At 36.4% G+C, this 22,177-nt stretch overlaps 2 protein-coding genes across 6 annotated transcripts in view; one reads left to right on the forward strand and one right to left on the reverse strand.

Moving 5' to 3' along the window:
* The window catches only part of FANCM (FA complementation group M), a 56,913-nt gene extending 52,893 nt beyond the window's left edge, over positions 1–4,020 (forward strand). For 3 of the 4 annotated variants that reach the window (XM_029238176.1, XM_029238177.1, XM_029238179.1), the window contains 3 exons: positions 276–651; positions 2,254–2,545; positions 3,595–3,827. In XM_029238176.1, the coding sequence (XP_029094009.1) occupies positions 276–651; positions 2,254–2,545; positions 3,595–3,733 (807 nt within the window). In that variant the 3' untranslated portion in view covers positions 3,734–3,827. Of the gene's footprint in view, positions 1–275; positions 652–2,253; positions 2,546–3,594 lie in introns of all 4 variants that reach the window. The other variant, XM_029238178.1, reaches the window with a different exon arrangement.
* A 2,389-nt stretch (positions 4,021–6,409) lies between these two features.
* The window catches only part of MIS18BP1 (MIS18 binding protein 1), a 60,229-nt gene continuing 44,461 nt past the window's right edge, over positions 6,410–22,177 (reverse strand). For both annotated transcript variants that reach the window (XM_029238826.1, XM_029238825.1), the window contains exons 11-15: positions 19,413–19,573; positions 17,248–17,396; positions 12,391–12,478; positions 7,377–7,431; positions 6,410–7,192 (exon numbers count right to left, since the gene is read on the reverse strand). In XM_029238826.1, the coding sequence (XP_029094659.1) occupies positions 7,089–7,192; positions 7,377–7,431; positions 12,391–12,478; positions 17,248–17,396; positions 19,413–19,573 (557 nt within the window). In that variant the 3' untranslated portion in view covers positions 6,410–7,088. The remainder of the gene's footprint in view (positions 7,193–7,376; positions 7,432–12,390; positions 12,479–17,247; positions 17,397–19,412; positions 19,574–22,177) is intronic.

Genomic DNA, 22,177 nt, shown 5'->3' on the forward strand with positions numbered 1-22,177 from the left:
AGAACTCTCCCCACAGTGGCCTCACCATTTTTCATTCCCACCAGCAATGTACATTCCAGTTTTTTCACATCCTCATCAACACATTTTCCTTTTTTAAAAATTCTAGCCATCCTACAAGGTGTTAAGTGGTAGCTTGGTCCTTCATCTACATAGTCACTTTGCTGATGTTGAAGGAATAAAAAAAAGTATCAATAAGAAAAATCAGCCTAGGGGTTAGAAGTTTATGGCGCTAACATCCATATAACTGATCGTGATTGATGTTTTCTGATTTTCAGGATACTAGTGCTCTGGAGGATTCTGGCACTTCAGTGGCCTACTGTTCCAACTCACGAGCACGCTTGGCTGGCACACATGCTTCTCTTAGACTTCCACAGGAAGGCCAAAGAACTTGTATTCTTGTAGACAGTCGTGAAATCACTTCTGGTTCAGAAGTAATTTCTTCCCTAAGAGCAGTTCATGGCTTACAGGTAGAGGTTTGTCCTCTTAATGGTTGTGATTATATTGTGAGTAACCGCATGGTGGTGGAAAGGAGGTCTCAATCTGAGATGTTAAATAGTACCAATAAGAACAAGCTCATTGACCAGATCCAGTACCTACAGAGCATGTTTGAAAGAATATGTGTGATTGTGGAAAAGGACAGAGAAAAAACAGGTTTGTATTTTTAAATGGTTTTGTTTATAAGGCTGTAAAGGAACCTATTATTTGGTTCATTATCCTACTGTCAGGATGTGGGAAGCTCTTAAAATTTAAATACCTGACTCATGAATGTCATTTCATATTTACATAATGCCATAATGTTTTTCATTAGTCATTGTGTTTAAATGCAGCTTGTGAGAATCGAAGGGTGAGAAATTGAAGGCAAGTGAACCAATCATAAGTCTTTTTCTGGGAGCCCCAGAAAGGGTGAGGGGCCCTAAATAAGGCAGCAGTGGGGGAAAGGAGGAATCAGGAGGGAAGTGAAATCAGGAGGTAGCAGGAGTAAGTGGGAGCAATCAAGAATTACTATTGAGCTGAACAATCTCTTGATTACTGGGCAGTTAGGTAGTGGTGCTGTTCATTGAAATTATGAATATCAGAGAAACAGCAGATTTGAGGGACAAAGAGAGGTTTAACTTTGAATATGTTGAGTTCTCAATGGGTCACTAAAATGGATGCTTAGGATATATTAAAAAATGCAGGCTTGGAGCTTCAGTTAGGGCATTTTTATGGGTAATGTTTAATTGTAATGGGGAGCCCCTGAGAATAGTGAAAAGATCATAGGATATGGGATCAGAAGATGCACTGAGTTCTGGTGTCTCTATAGCTATGTGATACTGCATTGACAAATCACCCCCTCTGAGGAGTTAATAATATACTTTTCCTACTCATCCCGGGGTGTTATGAGGATTAAGTGAAATCATGCAGCTGAAAGCCGCTATGGAAGAATTCAAGGATTATACAGTCATTATGTAAAAGAAAATAATGTAGTTTACATAAAACACTGGTTCAATTTGAGCAACGTACTTTTCATCGCCACTGTCACTACTGAACCATGTGACCTTGGATAAGTCATTCTTTCAGTAACCCAAATTTTTTTTTCTTTTTTAATTTGACAAGTGAGGGCTTTAGATTAAGTGATCTTTTGGGTCTTTCTAGCGTTAAAATTCTATAAGTTACTCTTTACTCACATATCCTTTATAAAGGAAATAGATTTGGAATAAAAAGGAAAGTAATATGGCAAAAGTTATGGAAAAACATCTTTTTTTTGGCTTAAGGAAGAATGCCAAAAAAAGGATGTAGGTGGAACATGGAAAGAAAATGAATGGGAAAAGTAGGAAAGTAAATTAATAGGCAGGAGTTAAAGTTATAATGGGTATGCAGGGTATTGAGGTACTCTTGGAATAAATACATGATAATTTTATATCAGTTAGAAGTAATACTTAATGAACCCTTCGGCAATGCTACCATTATGAATTTTAGAGATAAGTAATATGGTCTTGGCCTTTAGGAATGAATTATCTAGGAATATAAACTCTCCCCTGCCTACTCACCTTCTTCTGTAGATTCCAATTTAAGACACTCATAAAGACCGTTCTCCTTATTTTCTATTTGAGGATCACTTGAAATTTTCAGCGGTAGGGTTTCTCATTAGCATAATGTGGCACTAGTTTGCTTAATGATGTAGATCTTGGGATTTTAATAATATATAGTATTAATGGTCCTACTTAATGTAACTTACTAAGGTTTGCATTTTCCTAAATGTAAAATATTTAGGAGACACATCCAGGATGTTTAGGAGAACAAAGATCTATGACAGCCTGCTGACGACCTTAACTGGTGCTGGAATCCGAATTCTTTTCAGTTCCTGCCAAGAAGAAACTGCAGATTTGCTAAAGGAATTGTCTTTAGTGGAACAAAGAAAGAATGTTGGTATTCATGTTTCAACAGTGGTGAACAGTAATAAATGTGAGGCACTTCAATTTTATCTCAGTATTCCCAATATAACTTATATAGCTGCACTGAATATGTGTCACCAGTTTTCATCTGTGAAAAAGATGACAAATAGGTATGTGTTTTAATATTTATTTATTTGGTTGCGCAGGGTCTTAGTTATGGTAGGTGGGCTCCTTAGTTGCAGCACATGGGCTCCTTAGTTGCAGCATGTGAGCTCCTTAGTTGTGGCATGTGAATTCTTAGTTGTGGCATGCATGTGGGATCTAGTTCCCTGACCAGGGATCGAACCCGGGTCCCCTGCATTGGGAGCACGGAGTCCTATTCACTGCACCACCAGGGAAGTCCCTGATTTAATATTTTTAAATGGTTACTTTAAAATCATCCTTGAAGGCATTTCATAGGAATTTTTTTTTTCTTTTTTTGCGGTACGCGGGCCTCTCACTGGTGTGGCCTCTCCCGTTGCGGAGCACAGGCTCCGGACGCGCAGGCTCAGTAGTCGTGGCACACGGGCTTAGTTGCTCCGCGGCATGTGGGATCTTCCCGGACTGGGACACAAACCCGTGTCCCCTGCATCGGCAGGTGGACTCTCAACCACTGCACCACCAGGGAAGCCCCCATAGGAATTTTAATATTTTTAAAAATAAAGAGGTATAGTGCCTGTTAGATTCTTTCGGTAAAGACTTTGCTTGTCAACATGTATCAGTCACTGCATTAAGCTGAGGACATTAATGGAAGGAAAAAAAAAAACGTAGGCATTGTCTTTGAGTAGCTTAGAGCCCTGTGGGGAGACAGACAGCACTTAATTTGATCTTGCAGTCTCACATTTCTGGGCTGGTTAGTTCTGTAACTAGAAAAATGTTCAAGTTGAAAATTTTAGTAGGCTCTAATGATTTTATTGCTTGAAAATCAAACGAAGGCTTTAGAAAATAGGTTAAACTAAAGGCTCAAATAAGATGTTGAAATTATTATTATAAATGATTTTAAATATAGGGAATAGGCTTTTGTTTTATTTAAACTAATGCTAAGACATAATCAACTGAATGTAGAAAACTTGGGAAAAAATGATTTTCTTAAAGGATTTTATGTTTGGTATTCTTTAAGCAAGAATATTGAATTTTATAAGTCAGAAGTTTTAGTATAATGTTTTTGTTTATTTTTCAGCTCACCTCAGGAAATCTCCATGTATGCACAAGTAACTCATCAAAAAGCTGAGGAGATCTATAGATATATTCACTATATATTTGACATGCAAATGTTGCCAAATGATCTTAACAAAGGTAGTTTTAAATCTGATGCATGATCAGACTGCTCAGGGTGGGTTATCAAAGAACCCTCACAATACTAAATGCACTTCAATAATCATTGCTGTGGTTTGTGATTATCAGTTTAAAATATATTAATATGTCCATATCTGTTATTTTACACTGTGTACATTTTTATTTATATAGAATATATAAATGATTTAAAAAAATCTGATGTTTAATAATCATTTTGTTTAGATAATAAAACTTTTTTATTGAACGAAAAGCTTATTGAAGGTACTATTAAGTAAAAGCTAGAGTGAAAGATATATTTTAGAATTTTCCCAAAGATTATAGTGCTATCATTGTCATTTGTTAGCATTATAGGTTGATGTGTCTGCTGCCAGCTTAATGGTCATAAACAATTTTTCTCATATATCAACTATATTGAATAGATGTGGGTGGTAGGTGTATTGTGAGATAATGCCCCAGTAACTAGGAAAGTAGAAAATTTAACTGAATCCTAGTTAACAGTCTAATCCTAGTAGTATGAATTCTGATCTATACTACTTTTTTTGGTTGAAGTACCATATTCAAAGAAGTGATATCTTGGAGTTGGAAAATTTCAGTATAGATGAGCTATGGAATGTGGACTTTCATCGTGACCCATAACACTGTGTCTGTTATGCTACTAATTGTTGGGTAGTTGAACCAACCTCACAGCAGAGGGTTTCACTTAGACTTGGCATGGACTTCAAAGCTGATCTAATTCAAATTGCTTTTCTTGTTCCTTTCTTATCAGATGATAAACGTGAGGCCCAGAAACAAGTGACTTACTCAAGTTTAGACTGGGAAATCTAGAACAAGAACCCAGGAACTAGATAGTTTTCTTTCACTAAAAAAGTTGCTCTGATGGTGAACTTAGCTCCTTTGGGATAGTATAAATTCTGAATTCTACTAAAGCAGTTAATCTCTTATTTCTGCTGTTTAATAATTCTGTCAAAGCCAGAAAGAAAAGAAGTTCTATAAATTATTGGCTCATGTGCAGTTCTCAATTTGTTCTCTCTCAGGTTCAAATTCATCCTTCAGTATCTCACTCCATTATAATGGACTGGACTTTTTGAGCATTTCTCCCTAGTGAGCATGATTTGAGCTTTGTCAAGTAGAAGGAGGAAAGGGACTTCTTTTTCTGGTTCCAGTGTGCTGTTTTTTTTGCTGCTACTCACTCCTGTTACATGGTATCAGTGGTGCATTGGGTAGGGGACATCTGGTGCTCTGTGCCCTGGCTGCACACCAGAAGCATGCAGTCCCTCAACAACCTCACATTGCCCTGGACTGATGACCTCCTTGCAGCACATCTCATGCAGACACCAATGTCTTCAGATTCTGTGTGTTCACCCAACAGACAAAATATTTCATAAATTGATATGGTTTGAGGGACATAACCTAGAGGATTTCATTTATTTATGCTTGCTGTGTAGAGACCTCTATCCATATTTAAGCTGCAACGGCCTCTTTCTATACTCTTCACAGGTTGCACTTAACTATGAACCCTATAGTTTATTGATCCGTCTTACTGTCTTTGAGCCCTTCAAGTCTTTCTTTTCCACTTTTAAGTCTCCTTTGGAGGTTACCTTAAACCTTACTAGTTTATCTAATGACCCAATGGAAAGAAACGGGAATAACCAGGTACCTGGAAGGTGGGATACAATAGTTTTGATAGGACACATGGAATATGGGGAGTGCGGGTACGTTGTGGTTTGTGTCAAGTATATGCTATTTCAAAAATTATCTTTTTGTTTCGTATTACAGAATTTAACTACCTTCTAATTTTTAAAAAAATTTTTATTGGAGTATAGTTGATTTACAATGTTGTGAATACCTTCTAATTCTTAAAACACTATCCACTAACATCAAGCAGCATGGTATTACACCAAATATTGGCAACTTAGAGTTCTACAACAGAATTTTTTAGAGCTACTCTAAAATAACCCTTTCATTTGTTTCATCCTTCATCTATCAAAAATCTCTGTGGCAGAAACTATCATGGTAGTTTAAAGGAGAGTGATCTGTTTGCTTGCACTATTCTTCTTAAATCTTGTGTTTCTACAAATCCTGTAGTTCTTTAGCTGCTGATTATTACTGACTAAATAATTCTTAAGAAACAAGAAAGTATACTTTTTCTAACAGTTCTGGTATTTTTCAAGGAAATGAACTGAACCATTAACAAACAAAATGCATTTTTTCTATGATCCAGTAATTGGAAAAACCAACCAAAACATGAATATTATAAAAGCAAATTTACTTTATTTGAACAACCTACCTGGAGAGAAAGAGTGGGTAAATGCGTACTATAACCAGAGGGAAAAAAATTCTGTCAAATTTTTTTTTTAAAAGAAGATGTTGGGAGTACGAGTTTATTAATTAATTTATTTATTTTTGCTGTGTTGGGTCTTCCTCTCTGTGCGAGGGCTTTCTCTAGTTTGTGGCAAGTGGGGGCCACTCTTCATCACAGTGCGTGCGCCTCTCACTATCGCGGCATCCCCTGCTGCGGAGCACAGGCTCCAGACACGCAGGCTCAGTGCCCGTGGCTCACGCGCCCAGTCGTTCCGCGGCATGTGGGATCCTCCCAGACCAAGGCTCGAACCCGTGTCCCCTGCATTAGCAGGCAGATTCTCAACCACCGCGCCACCAGGGAAGCCCTATGTCAAATTTTAAAGCATAATGGCATAATATGCTAAAAGAAGTTTATTTCTAAAGAAGCTGTCTGAAAGGAAAACAGTGTTTACTATGACATGACATAGTAACTTGACTCCTTACAGTAAAAGAGCTATAACCTGAATGTTTGTCTAATCCAGTCTTTTAAATATTGAGACCAAATTTACGCCATGTCTGCTTAAGAATACAACAAAATCTGTTCTCTTATTCTACCTAATAAAAATACTGAAAAAGCAATAAATTAAATTTACATAGGTTTCATGAATGTGCCAATCACAAGTTTTAAGAAAAACAATCAGGAGAAAGCTTGTCAAATGGTTTAAACAACATGTACTGATAACTGAAACATTAGATCAACTCTGGCTTTTATACCAAGTGGTGACAACTGGTAACCTAAAGTTTTCATGAACTCAGTAGCTACCAATACAATCTATTTTTTAATTCTCCCCCACCTCTCCCCTTAAGGATAGCAACATTTTCTTGAATGCTTCTAAAAAAATCTGTATGGAACATGATTTTCTTAAACAGACTAAGATGCTTATGAGAGACATCTATATATAACACATGAAACCTATGAAAAAGAGTCTGCAATTTCATATGAAGCTACATTATAAAAAAAAAATTACATCCTTCAAATGAAGATACAGATACACTATCTGCTTCTTGATAAACATCCTGGAAGTGTTCTCATTTTTACTATGCAGAATCAGAGTTCGAAAAATAAGAATCTTTCTCTTCTTCCTCTAAAGACTCCATAGCATTAGTGAAAAGTTTTCCAATACCAGAGTTTTCTGCTAATTCTGTAAAGAGAAGTTTAATAAAAAGATTAATATATTTCTAAAAACAATTTCAATGAAATTGAAAATAACAGGAAACCAATTGGTAGATCTGCCCACTTGTGAGCAATTAATTTTAATACTATGTTAATAAAGAGACTACCCTATAATAGAACAGAGCTACAAAAGAAAGATGTAAGTATATTACCTTTGTTAAATGGGGTTTTTCTTCTTGATGGTGGAGTTGAAAAATCACTTTCAATCTACAAGAGAGTTCATATTAGCTAAGTGATGCCTCCTCTGAAGCCTGCTTCACATGTAGACAAAATTCAAGCATGCTTTATCCCAATAAAACATTACAAACTAATGCTACAGTGGTTAAAGGATAGCCTCTGAAAGTTGCCAAAATCTACTGAGTACTTATTCCATTACACTAGCAAAATTTGAATTCTCTGTACTTTAAATTCTTGGCTAAAATAATAATTTATATGGCAAGTTTTAAGTATATAATGCATGTTTATATATACATCAGTGCTTTTTAAACTACTGGCCATGGCTATCTTTAAAAAATGAAAATGAATAGACCAGAAAAAATATGACAGAGTATACCCACTGTACTAAGGATAAGTATTATTGAAAGAAACTTTAGATATACAAACTCGTGTTCATAGATTGCCATGGAAATGTATTTTTTCCTGTGAAATGAGTCAAAACACTATTACAACATTTAGCCCTCAAAAATCATTCAATGAGATAAACCAGTATCATCATGATCAAAAGGAGGAACCAAGATGGGAGAATGGAAGGACATGAAACTCACCTCTTCCCACAAATACATCAAAAATACATCTACATGGGGAGCATTTTCTCAGGATAGCTTACTGAACACTGACAAAAGATATCAGACACCCAGAAGTGCAAGAAATATCTCCATATAACCCAGTAGGATGAAAGAAAAAATAAAGGAATTGGGATGAGACCTACGGCACTGGGAGGGAGCTGGAAAAGGGGAAACGTTCCCGCACCCTGGGGAACCCCTTAACTGGTGGGAAGATCAGCTGGGACAGAAAGGGAGAGCACAGAAGCCAGCTGGTGGCAGGCAGAACAGAGAGAGACTAGCACAGAGGATCTGTGCTACCTCACTGCAATCCCCAGCCTGAGATGGTCGCCTGTTGGGGGGGGGTGGGGGTGTGTGTGGGGTGTGTGTGTGTGTGTGTGTGTGTGTGTGTGTGTGGTGTGGGAGGGAACAATGGGATGACTGGTTGCTGAAACTTGGGCTTCAGAGGACACACCTGGGGAGAGTACTGGGGTTGGCTAAACGGAGACAGCCTGAAGGGGCTGGTGAGTAGTTATAGGGCCTCAACCGAGGGTGTATGTGGAAGAAGCCCAGGCCGCCACAGAAGCCAATCACTGTTGCTAAGGGGTGGGGTGCATGAAGGAAGAGAGGGGCGGGGCCTGCCATAGCATCCTCTTTCTTGGGCTCTGGGAGCAGGACAATGGGTGCTCCTGTGGCTGGGATGGGACTAGCCTCGCAGCTGTAGGCTTTGTGTGTGACTGCATGCAGAGGCAGGGCTGGGGTCTGGGCTGCTTCCATAGCTCCCATGGTGGGTCCAGGTATGTGACTGCTGTGGTCCTGGTACCTAACTTTAGTGGATCTGCGCTGGCGGCTTTGTGAACACAGTGTCTGAGGGACACCACAGCCGACTACCTGCATTCCCACGGTGGAGGCGGGACCAAGGGCAGTGCCAGTGACAGTGTACTTTGTGGGCTTGCACAGGTGACACACAGAGCGTACCCCCCAGTGGACAGCTTGAGCAATGGAATACTCAGTGGCTCTTCTCTCAGTGGGAGAGCTCCAGTTTCACCTACCTCACACTGCAGCTCAGAAACGGATCTAGGGGCTTCTATTCCAACAACTGGGGAGCAGATGCTGCCCCCAACAGGGCTGTGACAACCAGAGAGCAAAGAAGAGACCCTGCTCAATATCCAGTGCAGGCTCTAGTCACCACACGAGTCATACCCCCTATGAAAGGGACCCCGGCCAGCACACACTGAAGGAAAATGCAGCAGGCATCCCTACTAGAAACAGCCCATGCACCAAAAATATTAGACTTATGCAGGCTACAAAGGGATGCTCCCACATAAAAACAGCCCTTCAAGGCCACAGTAAATAATTATTTCTCCTAAGCTCACAGAGTCAGAGAAATAAAAGTAAAATGAAGAAGTAGTGGAACCACTCCCAATTAAAAGATCAAGAGAATTCTCCTGAAAGAACAAAACAGACCTCTTCAGTCTAACAGACACTGAGTTCAGAAAGGAAATAATGAAAATACTGAAGGAATTAAGAAGGGCTATTGATAGAAATGAAGATTACTGTAAAAAGAAACTATAAACTATAAAGAGGAACTAAGAAGAATTGCAAAACTTATTTGCCGAGATGAAAGCTGAGCTAAAGGCAATGAATAACAGAATGAATAATGCAGAGGAACAAAGAAGTCATCTGAAAGAATAAGAGAAATCACCCAATTAGAACAGCAGAGAGCCAAATGAAAAGAAAAATGAAACCAACAGAAGAGACCTATGGGATAATATAAAGCATGCCAATCTACACATAACAGGGATCCCAGAAGGAGAAGAAAGAAAAAAGGGGATTGAAATGTATCTGAAGAAATTATGGTTGAAAACTTCCCAAACCTAAAGAAGGAAACAGATATCCAGGTACAGGAAGCACAGAGGGTCCCAAACAAGATGAACCCAAACAGACCTACACCAAGACATAATTAAAATGGCAAAAGTTAGAGGATTCTGAAGGCAGCAAGAGAAAAACAAAGATTTAATTATAAGGAAACCCTCATAAGGCAATCAGCTGATTTCTCTACATAAACATTGCAGGCCAGAAGGGAATGGCAGGATATAAAGTCCTGAAAGGGAAACCCCTGCAACCTAGGATACTCTACCCAGCAAGATTATCATTTAGAATAGAAGGAGAGATAAAGAATTGCTCAGACAAGCAAAAACTAAGAGTACACCTATCCTAAAGGAAGGCCTATCCTAAAAGGTCTTCTCTAAATAGAAAAGAAGCAAGAATCTATAGGAAAGAGAAAATCACAATTGGAAAGTAAATCAATTAAATAAGCCAGGACACAGACTAAAAAAAAAAAAATCAAAAAATTTCTGTGAAAGTGATGATAACCACAATGAACAGCAAAAGGATTAACATGAAGATGTAAAAGAAGACATCAAAATAATAAAAATGTGGGGGAGGAGAGTAAGAAAATGTACATTTTTTTTTTCTAGAATGTGTTTGAGCCTATATGACTACCAGTCTAAAGCAAGTAGATAGGAAGGGGTTAACATACTTGAAAAACAGTAACCACAAATCAAAAACATACAATAGATGCACAAAAACCAAAAAGAACACAAGGATAAAGAAAACCATCAAACTGCAAAAAGAAAAAGAGACAAAGAAGAAATATAAAATCAATAGAAAAACAAGGTTTAAACAGCAATAAATTCATATCTATCAATAATTACCTTAAATGTCAATGCACTAAATGTTCCAATAAAAAGACACAGAGTGGCAGATCGGATAAAAAACCAAGAACTTACAATATGCTGCCTACAAAGAGACCCACTTTAGGGCAAAGAACACAAATAGATTGAAAGTGAGGGGATGGAAAAAGATATTTCATGGAAACGGGAATGACAGGAAAGCAGAGGCCGCAGTACTCATTATCAGACAAAACAGACTTTAAAACGAAGAAAGATAAAGAAGGACACTATAAAATGATAAAATGATCAATACAAGAAGAGGATATTACACTTGTCAATATATATGCACCCAATATAGAAGCACCCAGAGACATAAAACAAATACTAACAGATATAAAGAGAGAAACTGATGGGAATACAATAATAGTAAGAGACTTTAACACCTCACTCACATCAATGGACATATCTTCGAGACAGAAAATCAATAAGGCAACAGAGATCCTAAATGATACAATATCATCATGATCCCCACTTCATACCACATATGAATAAAATGAGATTAGAAAGCTCAAGTAGCTTGCCTTGTCATAAAGCTGGTATGGAGTCAGACCTTGAAATCAGAAGTTTTAATACTAAATCCTTTGTTCTTTCTATCCTCACATACTCACTGGCTACAAATGAAACCAAAATTTCAATTCTTGTAAGGAGTGGACTGGAAAAAGAAAATCTGAGAAACACTGAGAGGGCGTCTGCCCACACCTTCAGTTATGGAGTAGAGGTTTCTTTTGAAGAATTTAGTCTCCAGACTGATTTTAAACCAAGGATCCCAGAGGTATCTACCATTTCCTGTGGACAAATAAAGCCTACAAAGATTAGGTCTGATTAGGTAATCCTAATGTTAAGTTTAGAGACTCTCTGAGAGGAACTATAGCAGGTGTGCAATATAAATATTTCAGTGTGGGTGAGGGAGAAAGATGGCCATAACCTGGTCAGAAGGAATATACCCTCAGGGAATAAGGTAGTCTCCCATTTTACCTCCATCCATAAATTATCATTCTCTAAGAATGGCTATTTACTTTGAGGAAATTTGAGGTGAATTAGCTTTTCCAGAATACTTATAGTTTTATCTGGATATAAATTATTCAGATTAAAATCAGAAATTAAAAATTTAAAAATTAATTCAAGAGGATTCTCCTAATCTTTTCTCAAAGGGATACAGATCACTGTAAGACAATTCTGAGTTAAAATTTTTTCTGTAATTAGATTTTGAGTTAAAATTTTTTCTGTTATTGACATACACACACACATAAAATCAAGTAGCTGAATCTGAAAAAATTTGAAACCATTTTGAACCTGCAGAGGATTTAATGAAATTTCTTATTCTATGACAATCACAACTCAATTAGTGTGGATTATTCCCCAATCATTGAATAGATATGCTTTTGTCTTGTGTGAAATGTCTCTAACCTATATGTGTTCTTTCCACCCTGCCAGACTCCTCAAATGAAAATTCTCACCTTGCTCAAATGCTTCAGTCTATGAGCTGCCATCCATAATCCTACAGCACTTAGGTACTTACCTCACTCATAGCCTCATAATTTACTTGTATTAGGCTGTAAGCAACTTGAAGGCAGGGACTGTTATATAACATAACTATAACAATTTGCCATATATTATAGTTGTTCAATAGGTATGTGTTGAATAAATGAATGGTGAATAAAAATACTTACTGTTTTTTTCTTGATATTGCCCCAGACAGTGCCACCTTTACTTTTATGGGTTTTTTGCATACGAAAAACATATTTATCACAGTCAGCCCTGTTTAAATATAAAATAACAGGTCAACATTAACTACCATACTTTTATCCACAGGTTGAACAGCAACTGACAAAATGAATTTAAAATGTTTCAATATTTTAAAAGTACATTTTCTTTTCCATTTTTAAAAAGGCAATCATGTACCAATGGAAATAGACAAAATGCTTCAATCTAAGACTGTTTTGGGAAATGATGGTTTAACCATTGTCTTTTGTCCCATTTGTGCTCTTTCCACTCTCTATCTTGGTGCCTGTCTTTTCTAAAACTCACAGACTTCTTGTCCCTTGATTCGCTTTTGTTATACCTTTCACTCCTTTCTCTTATTCATGTCTTCCTTCCCTCTCCAGATTGAATCTTAAAAGTTGATCATTTTAAGGATAAGTCTGGTGATGAAAGCCCTCAATTAATTTATGGCTTCCAACTGTGTTTAGTCTTCAGTTCAGCTCATAAGCCTTTTATTTCTACATAGTTACATCTTTCTTATATCCCCCACACCAACTAAGACTTTTTTTCATTTCTTTTTACCTTACTTCTCTCCCTTCTCATTCTTTGCAAATAAGTTTGACTCATAATTTACAGATGAAAACTGAAGCCACATGTAATGTCGTTCTCAATTTCCCCAACAATTACTTATGACAGTAAATCCAGCTGAACACCAATTCTAATTCTCTCTTTTGGCTTCAAGATCCTATATGATTGACTATCCTTTCCTTTATGACTATTTGGGAGCAACCTTAAAGGTATGACGTGTAGAAATGTGTAAATGTGTGACATATTAAGATATTAATGTGAACCACAAACTCTCCTGCATAGCAGGTGAATAAGCCTAGCCAGTGGCTCAGGATCAGCATCTCATGGGTCTGTTGTCCTGAACAAACCAGAGACTTGGGGATTAATAAAAAAAACTGTTTTGTTACTTAATATTGTTATGAGAAGGAAACTAACTGCTAGAGTTGGTGAAGTCAAGAGATTGAAGAGGTCTAGGAAACTCATATTTTAAAAATAAAGAAGTTTTAGGAAATATATTCTTGGTATAAATGAGCCCACCATATGCTCTGTAAGAAAAAAAAAAGCCATTTTCCTTAATTGTAAAAGTGATACATATAAAAAAATAACGTGACAACCTGTATCAGTGTAATTCTACAATATAGAGATAATGGCTGGTGATATTTTTGGTCAAGAAATTTCCTTTCTCTTATGAATACATGTTATGTAAACTGGGATCATACTGTATGTAGTTTTATTTCTTAGCTTTTAAAAATTATCCACTGAACATTATGTCATTAAAAATTCTTGAAGGCATCATTTTAAATTGTTATATATTATTCTATTATATGGACAAATCCTAATTTCTTTATTTTTAAAATTTATTTTTTTTATTTTTGGCTGCGTTGGGTCTTCGTTGCTGCATGCCGGCTTTCTCTAGTTGTGGTGAGCGGGGTACTTTTTGTTGGGGTGCACGGGCTTCTCATTGCGGTGGCTTCTCCTGTTGCGGAGCAGGGGCTGTAGGCGCACAGGCTTCAGTAGTTGTGGCTCGCGGGCTCTAGAGCATGGGCTCAGTAGTTGTGGCACACAGGCTTAGTTGCCCCACAGCATGTGGGATCTTCCCGGGTCAGGGCTCGAACCCGTGTCCCCTGCATTGGTAGGCAGATTCTTAACCACTGCGCCACCAGGGAAGTCCAACAAATCCTCATTTCTTGACTTTCCTTACTGTTGGACATTTAGGTCATTTCCAAATTTTCAGTATTGTTTTGTGGTGAACATCTCTGTTCATACAAATGTGCATACATACTTGCCCAAACCTCATATTTCCTCAGAAATAAAATTCAAGGGCCAAAGGGATGACTATTTTAAAGCTAATGATTTGGCCAAAGTGCTTACCAAAAACTGTGTCCAAAATTATATGCTTCCCAGAAATAAACCCACACACCTCTGGTCAATTAATCTTCAACAAAGGAGGCAAGAATATACAATGGAAAAAAGTCTCTTCAGCAAGTGGTGTTGAGAAAGTTGGACAGCTACATGTAAATCAATGAAGTTAGAACACACCCTCACACCATACACAAAAGTAAACTCGATATGGCTTAAACTCTTAAATATAAGACATGACACCATAAAACTCCTAGAAGAGAACATAGGCAAAAACATTGACATAAATGATACCAATGTTTTCTTAGATCAGTCTCCCAAAACAATAGAAATAAAAGCCAAAAATAAATAAATGGGACTTAATCAAACTTACAAGCTTTTGTAGAGCAAAGGGAACCATAAACAAAATGAAAAGACAGCCTACAGACTGGGAGAAAATATTTGCAAATGATGTGGCCAACAAGGGCTTAATTTCCAAAATATACAAACAGCTCATACAACTCAACCACAAAAAAACAAACAACCCAATCGAAAAATGGGCAGAAGACCTAAATAGACATTTCTCCAAGGAAGACATATAGATGGCCAACAAACACATGAAAAGATGCTCAACATCACTAATTATTAAAGAAATGCAAATCAAAACTACAGTGAGGTATCACCTCACACCAATCAGAATGGCCATCATCAAAAAATCTACAAACAATAAACGCTGAAGAGGGTTTGGAGAAAAGGGAACCCTCTTGCACTGTTGGTGGGAATGTAAATTGGTGCAGCCACTATGGAGAACAGTATGGAGGTTCCTCAAGAAACTAAAAATAGAGTTGCCATATGATCCAGCAATCCCACTCCTGGGCATATATCCAGACAAAACTATAATTCAAAAAGATAACATGCACCCCTGTGTTCATTGCAGTATTATTCACAATAGCCAAGACATGGAAGTAACCTAAATGTCCATCAACAGATGAATGATGAAGATATGGTACATATACACAATGGAACACTACTCAGCCATGAAAAAGAATGAAATAATGCCATCTGCAGAAATATGGATGGACCTAGAGACTGTCATACAGAGTGGAGTTAAGTCAGAAAGAGAAAGACAAATACCATATGATATCACTTATATGTGGAATCTAAAATATGACACAAATGAACCTATCTACCAAACAGAAACAGACTCACAGACATAGAAAACAGACTTGTGGTTGCCAAAGGGGAGAGGGGGTGCAGGAGAGATGGATTGGGAGTTTGGGATTAGCAGATGCAAACTATTATATATAGAATGGATAAACAACAAAGTCTTACTGTATAGCACCGGGAACTATATTCAATATCCTGTGATAAACCATAATGGAAAAGAATGTGAAAAAGAATATATATATGTATAACTGAATCACTTTGCTGTACAGTAGAAATTAACATTGTAAATCAACTATACTTTAATAAAATAAATTTTAAAAAATTAAAAAAATTATATGCTCAATATACTTACACCTGCACTAAATACTAAATTAAAAATAATTTGTGAATTGCTAGGGAAAAATTATGTTTTTGCTGAATAAATGCAAATTAAAATTCCACTAAGCTTCATGAGAGTACTAAGTGCTTTTTTTTTTTTCAGTCATGATCATCTGGCTTCTATCTCTCACACCCCATGGAAATTGCTCTTAAGATCAGCACTGGCCTGCTTAATTGCCAAATGAATAGCCTATTTTCAGGCCTCATTTTTACCATTTTCCGTTTTTTTCTCTGTGTTATATGACTGTTGGCCACCCATGTTTTCTTAATTTTATTTATTTATATTAAAAAATAATGCTTATATTCAAATCGTGTGAAATTCAAAAAAGTATTCCTCTTATTTGTCCCAAGCTATCTTAGTTATTCTCCCTAAGGATCACCAATGTTTTCAGTTGTTTATGTATCCCTTCAGAGATATTTAATCACATAAAAGTAATTATGTGATTTTAATCACATAAAAGCAATATATTTAAATCACATAAAAGCAATTGTTTTATATTTAATCACATAAAAGCAATCACAAGTATATACACACACACAGTCCCGATTTACACAAATTGTAACACATAATTAACCACATCTAACTTTTTGCATTTAATATATCTTGGACATTTTACCATAAGTACATAAAGAATTTCTTCATTAATGTCTATGGCTACATAATATATCAGAATTTATTTGATTAGTCCCTAATTGATGGACATTTGTTTCCAGTCTTTTGTCATTATAAACAATACTGCAATGAATTAGTTGTACATTCACAGTTCTCGAAGTAGGACTGCTAAGTCAAAGAGCATATGCATTTATAATTTTGATAGATATCAACAAATTACTGCCTGCAGAGACTGAACTAATTTACCTTCTCACTAGTAATGCATGAGAATGGCTTTCCTTTTCTTGTTTATTTGTAGGAGTGTTATAACAGAGAAATTAGCCTTTTTCCTGTGATGAGTTCCACAGATTCTTTTCTCAGACTGTCATTTGTTTTTTGATTGTTTATGGTGGTTGGTACCAGGTAAAATGTTTTATTTTCTGTATGGTTGACTTTATCGTACTTTTTGTTAGTGGCTTCTGGTTCTTCTGAGGTATAAAATAATTCTCTAAGGTGTTTTTAAGGTATATTTTATAGTTTAATTCTTTACAGGCAAAACTTTGACCCATTTGGAATCTAATGTAAAGTGTCACTTGTGTACTGACACTATTGAATAACATCCCTCCTTGTGGAAACTGTCCATCCTTGACTTCTAGGAACTATTCTTTCATGATTTTTAAAAAATAATGATGACTCCTTTCATTACTGACATCTACTCTCTTCAACTCATGGAATATTAAAAGTTGATGCAGAGAATTACAGTATCATATGCACAAATACTTACCTATTTATAGAGGCTAGCATGCCAGGACTGACATGCTGACACTGAGGAGTTTTTGCCAGTGGAAAGATAACCGATGATGGAGTTGTTGGATTTCTGTCCATATTTGGCAGAATATCATCCTCTTCTTGACTGTCCCGGAAACTTGGTAACTAGAAAGCAAATATATATTACTGACAGGCACTCCTAAAAACGGAATTCCTCATTATCACAAATTGTTTTTTTGGGGGGATGATAAGTTGTTTTCTGTCTTATAATTTCACAACTGAGTAACTAAAAATATTAGTAGGTAGAGAACAGAGGCTTGGCCTCTAAAAAACTTAGTTTCTGTTGTGTAAAACAGAGATAATGGACACATATTTCTAGCACTGTGTAGACCAGGGTCAGCAAATGTTTTCTGTAAAGAGTCAGACAGAAAATATTTTAGGGTTTTGTGGTCCATACAGTCTCTATTCCAACTACTCAGCTCTGCTGCTGAAGCAGGAAAGCAGCCATAGCTAACATGTCTGTGTTACAATAAAATATTGTTTACAAAAAAAGGTGATATGCCAGATTTGGCCTATGCACCAAGTATGCTGACCTCTGTGTAGACAGAACAAAACAAAACTGTAATTGATTTACTATTATGCTTGGTACTAAATAGACAGTCAAGCAGTATTAAACTTTTTGTGTGCATATATTTCCAATAAACAGCAATTCAATCCTTAATTAAGATTTTACTTACCTTTATATTAAAACCTTAGAAACAGTGGACTTCTGCCACAGAGAATGAACTAATTCACTGCTTTCTATTTCTATTGCTTTCAAAATGTTGCTACTGTTGCATTTAGGCCAAAACAAATATAGAACCTGAAATGATGGGGGAATAATACAAAGGGTACAATGCCTAAAGGACCATGGTTTTTGTGCAAAGAACACAGTATGATTCTCAGATGGCTCCCTTAAAATACCTCCCTTCATAACCTGTGTAGGCAAAAAGAGAGCCCAGATAATGATGTTATTACTAAATTCTTAAAGCACCGTGTAGCCTTTTAAAATTGGAGATGATTTAACCACATTGTGAAATGGGTAGATGAAAAAATTACCCTTAAGTGTAGCTCACTAAAACAAATCTCAGCTTTTATGCTTAACAGTCCAGTTGTCTATATACATCCATTTTTGCATTACTTTAATCTTAATATTCTTAACATTTTATATTTAGAGTCTACAAAGTCTCAGATTTGCACTTAATATTTGCACTATATTTAACTGTGTTTATGAAGTACATCCTTACTGGATATACAGATTGTTTTCAGCTTTTTGCTGTGAAGATAAATGTACAAGGGGTATCTTTGTGAAGGTTTTTGCCTTCTTTTGAATTTCTTAGGATAAACTCCCATGAATAGATATAATCTTTATGGCTCTCATATGCTTTCCAAAAGATAAGATTCAATTATGTATACACTGACATATGACTATATCAACATGCCTACTGCTTTTTGTTAGTGAATATTTTAACTTATTTTTTAAAAGATTCTGTAATTTAGAAGGTATATAATTTACTTTGTTTTCCTTTGATAGCTAGTTAAAATGCCCCTAAGTGTTCATTCAGCCTTTAAAATTTTTCTTGCCTACTTTTTTCCTGTGAGCTTGATACTTTTTATTATTCCAGTAACATCTGAATGAGTTCTTCATATTATACATATTATTGTCTTTATCTGTTGCAAATATTTTATCCCAGTCACTGAAGTTTTTAGTTTTGTGATTTTTCATACTACAAAAATTCTTGTACACATTCAAATCTGTCAATCTTATGCTGTCACTTAATCCCTCCTCCCAATTTACTATGCAGTAGGTAATAATCTTTTCTTATCACCCCCCCTTTTTAAGTTTGCCTCACTGCATATGAATTTTAAATATATATGTTTGGTCTATCTCTGGATTTTCTATTTGGTTCTACAACCATTACTTCTGAACCCCACTGAAGGGGAGACTCTGGCCACTGATGAGAATGGAATCAGAATGCTTCTTATACTACACTATACTTTACTATACTATACTTTGGCATATCAGTGAGGGCTATCAATCCTTGGCCTAAATATTAGGGATGAACACTAACCATACATAAAATGAAAGATATAAAAGTCAGTATAAAGAAAACAATGATTTCATACATTTAAGATGCTTACCAGTACTCTTTGATGCTGCAAAGGTGTTGTACTGAAAAAATCATCATGGTCATCTTTTGGCAACTGTTCCAGAAAATCCCTCATCTGCTGCTTCCTTTTAAGAGTTCCCACTTTGGCAGTTATCTTAATAGTTTGCTTCTTATCAGAATCACTGATCTTGCCTTAAGAGTCAGCAAAACATTTTGATAAGGATTTAGTCATTTATACTAACTGCTCTATAAAGTGAACAGCCTTTGCAAATTCTGAATTGTGTATTTACATTAAATAAACTCAGTCTCTGTTGTTGATATTTCCAAGCTTCTAATATAACAAATGATTCTTTCTACACTGGGATCTGCGCAATGTGATTAGATTACAAGACTACTCAGGAAGAAATTATATTAGGATTAGGTAGCGTGAGGTTGAAAAGGTTCTTTACCTGTGAGAAAGGTTACCTCTCACACTTCTCTCGCTGACTACCTAACTTATTGATTTTGCTGAAATATAAACCTTATTGAATTAGGACAGGGATACTGAATATTCCCTAAAGCCTGGTATAGGACTTCTCTGGCAGAAACCCTGGCCAGGAGTGTGTACAACTAGGGACTATAAAAACTAAATTTATTCTGAGTTTTCTTATGAATTACTAGGGGGCCCTACCCAAGTGGCCTCAAATTAACTTAAACCCTTAGAACAATAATCCAGTTATTGAAATCTCTGGATCCAACTGCAGATTTCCTAGAACAAACTCAAAGCACAAGGCTGCTAAGGCTACTATTGATGTAAGTAAGTAGCTAGGTCAGACTTAAAAATTAAACAGATGATCCTTGGAGTTCTTCCTAGCTTTAAAATTTTAAAAACTACAAAAAATACCTATAATAAAACACATGGATAAATAGAAAATACATCTAATGAGTGATCAGAAATTGATACTGATCAGGAAACTTGCATAAGCCTTTTAGATAGCCTCATCCACCAGAGGGCAGACAGGAGAAGCAAGAACTACAATCCTGCAGCCTGTGGAACAAAAACCACATTCACAGATAGACAAGATGAAAAGGCAGAGGGCTATGTACCAGATGAAGGAACAAGATAAAACCTTAGAAAAACAACTAAATGAAGTGGAGATAGGCAACCTTCCAGAAAAAGAATTCAGAAAAACGATAGTGAAGATGATCCAGGACCTCGGAAAAAGAATGGCGGCAAAGATGTAGAAGACGCAAGAAATGTTTAACAAAGATCTATAAGAATTAAAGAACAAACAAACAGAGATGAACAACACAATAACTGAAATGAAAAATACACTAAAAGGAATCAATAGCAGAATAACTGAGGCAGAAGAACGGATAAGTGACCTGGCAGACAGAATGGTGGAATTCACTGTCATGGAACAGAATAAAGAAAAAAGCATGAGGAAAAATGAAGACAGCCTAAGAGACCTGTGGGACAACATTAAACTCAACAACATTGGAATTATAGGGATCTCAGAAGGAGGAGAGAGAAAGAGAGGACCCAAGAAAATATTTGAAGAGATTACAGTCGAAAACTTCCCTAACATGGGAAAGGAAAGAGCCACCCAAGTCCAGGAAGTGGAGAGAGTCCCATACAGGATAAACCCAAGGAGAAACACGCCGAGACACAAAGTAATCAAATTGGCAAAAATTAAAGACAAAGAAGAATTGAATACAGCAAGGGAAAAACTACAAATAACATACAAGGGAACTCCCATAAGGTTAACAGCTGATTTCTCAGCAGAAACTCTACAAGCCAGAAGGGAGTGGCATGATATACTTAAAGTGATGAAAGGGAAGAACCTACAACCAAGATTACTCTACCGGGCAAGGATCTCATTCAGATTTGATGGAGAAATCAAAAGCTTTACAGACAAGCCAAAGCTAAGAGAATTCAGCACTACCAAACCAGCTCTACAAAAAATGCTAAAGGAACTTCTCTAGGCAGGAAACACAAGAGAAGAAAAGGACCTACAAAAACAAACCCAAAACAATTAAGAAAATGGTAAAAGGAACATACATATCAATAATTACCTTAAACATGAATGCATTAAATGCTCCAACCAAAAGACACAGGCTTGCTGAATGGATACAAAAACAAGACCCATATATATGCTGTCTACAAGAGACCCACTTCAGACCAAGGGACACATTCAGACTGAAAGTGAGGGGATGGAAAAAGATATTCCATGCAAATGGAAATCAAAAGAAAGCTGAAGTAGCAATACTCATATCAGATAAAACAGACTTTAAAATAAAGAATGTTACAAGAGACAAGGAAGTACACTACATAATGATCAAGGAATCAATCCAAGAAGAAGATATAACAATTATAAATATATATGCACCCAACATAGGAGCACCTCAATACATAAGGCAACTGCTAACAGCTTTCAAAGAGGAAATCGACAGTAACAAAATAATAGTGGGGGATGTTAACACCTCACTTACACCAATGGACAGATCATCCAAACAGAAAATTAATAAGGAAATACAAACTTTAAAACACAATAGACCAGACAGATTTAATTGACATTTATAGGACATTCCATCCAAAAGCAGGTTACACTTTCTTCTCAAGTGTGCACGGAACATTCTCCAGGATAGATCACATTTTGGGTCACAAATCAAGCCTCAGTAAATTTAAGAAAATTGAACTCATATCAAGCATCTTTTCTGACCACAATGCTACGAGATTAGAAATCAATTACAGGGAAAAAAACGTAAAAAACACAAACACATGATGAGACTAAACAATACGTTACTAAATAACCA

Source organism: Monodon monoceros, unplaced genomic scaffold, assembly GCF_005190385.1.
Source record: "Monodon monoceros isolate NGI ecotype Baffin Bay Population unplaced genomic scaffold, NGI_Narwhal_1 Super_Scaffold_21, whole genome shotgun sequence".
Lineage (NCBI taxonomy): Eukaryota > Metazoa > Chordata > Mammalia > Artiodactyla > Monodontidae > Monodon > Monodon monoceros.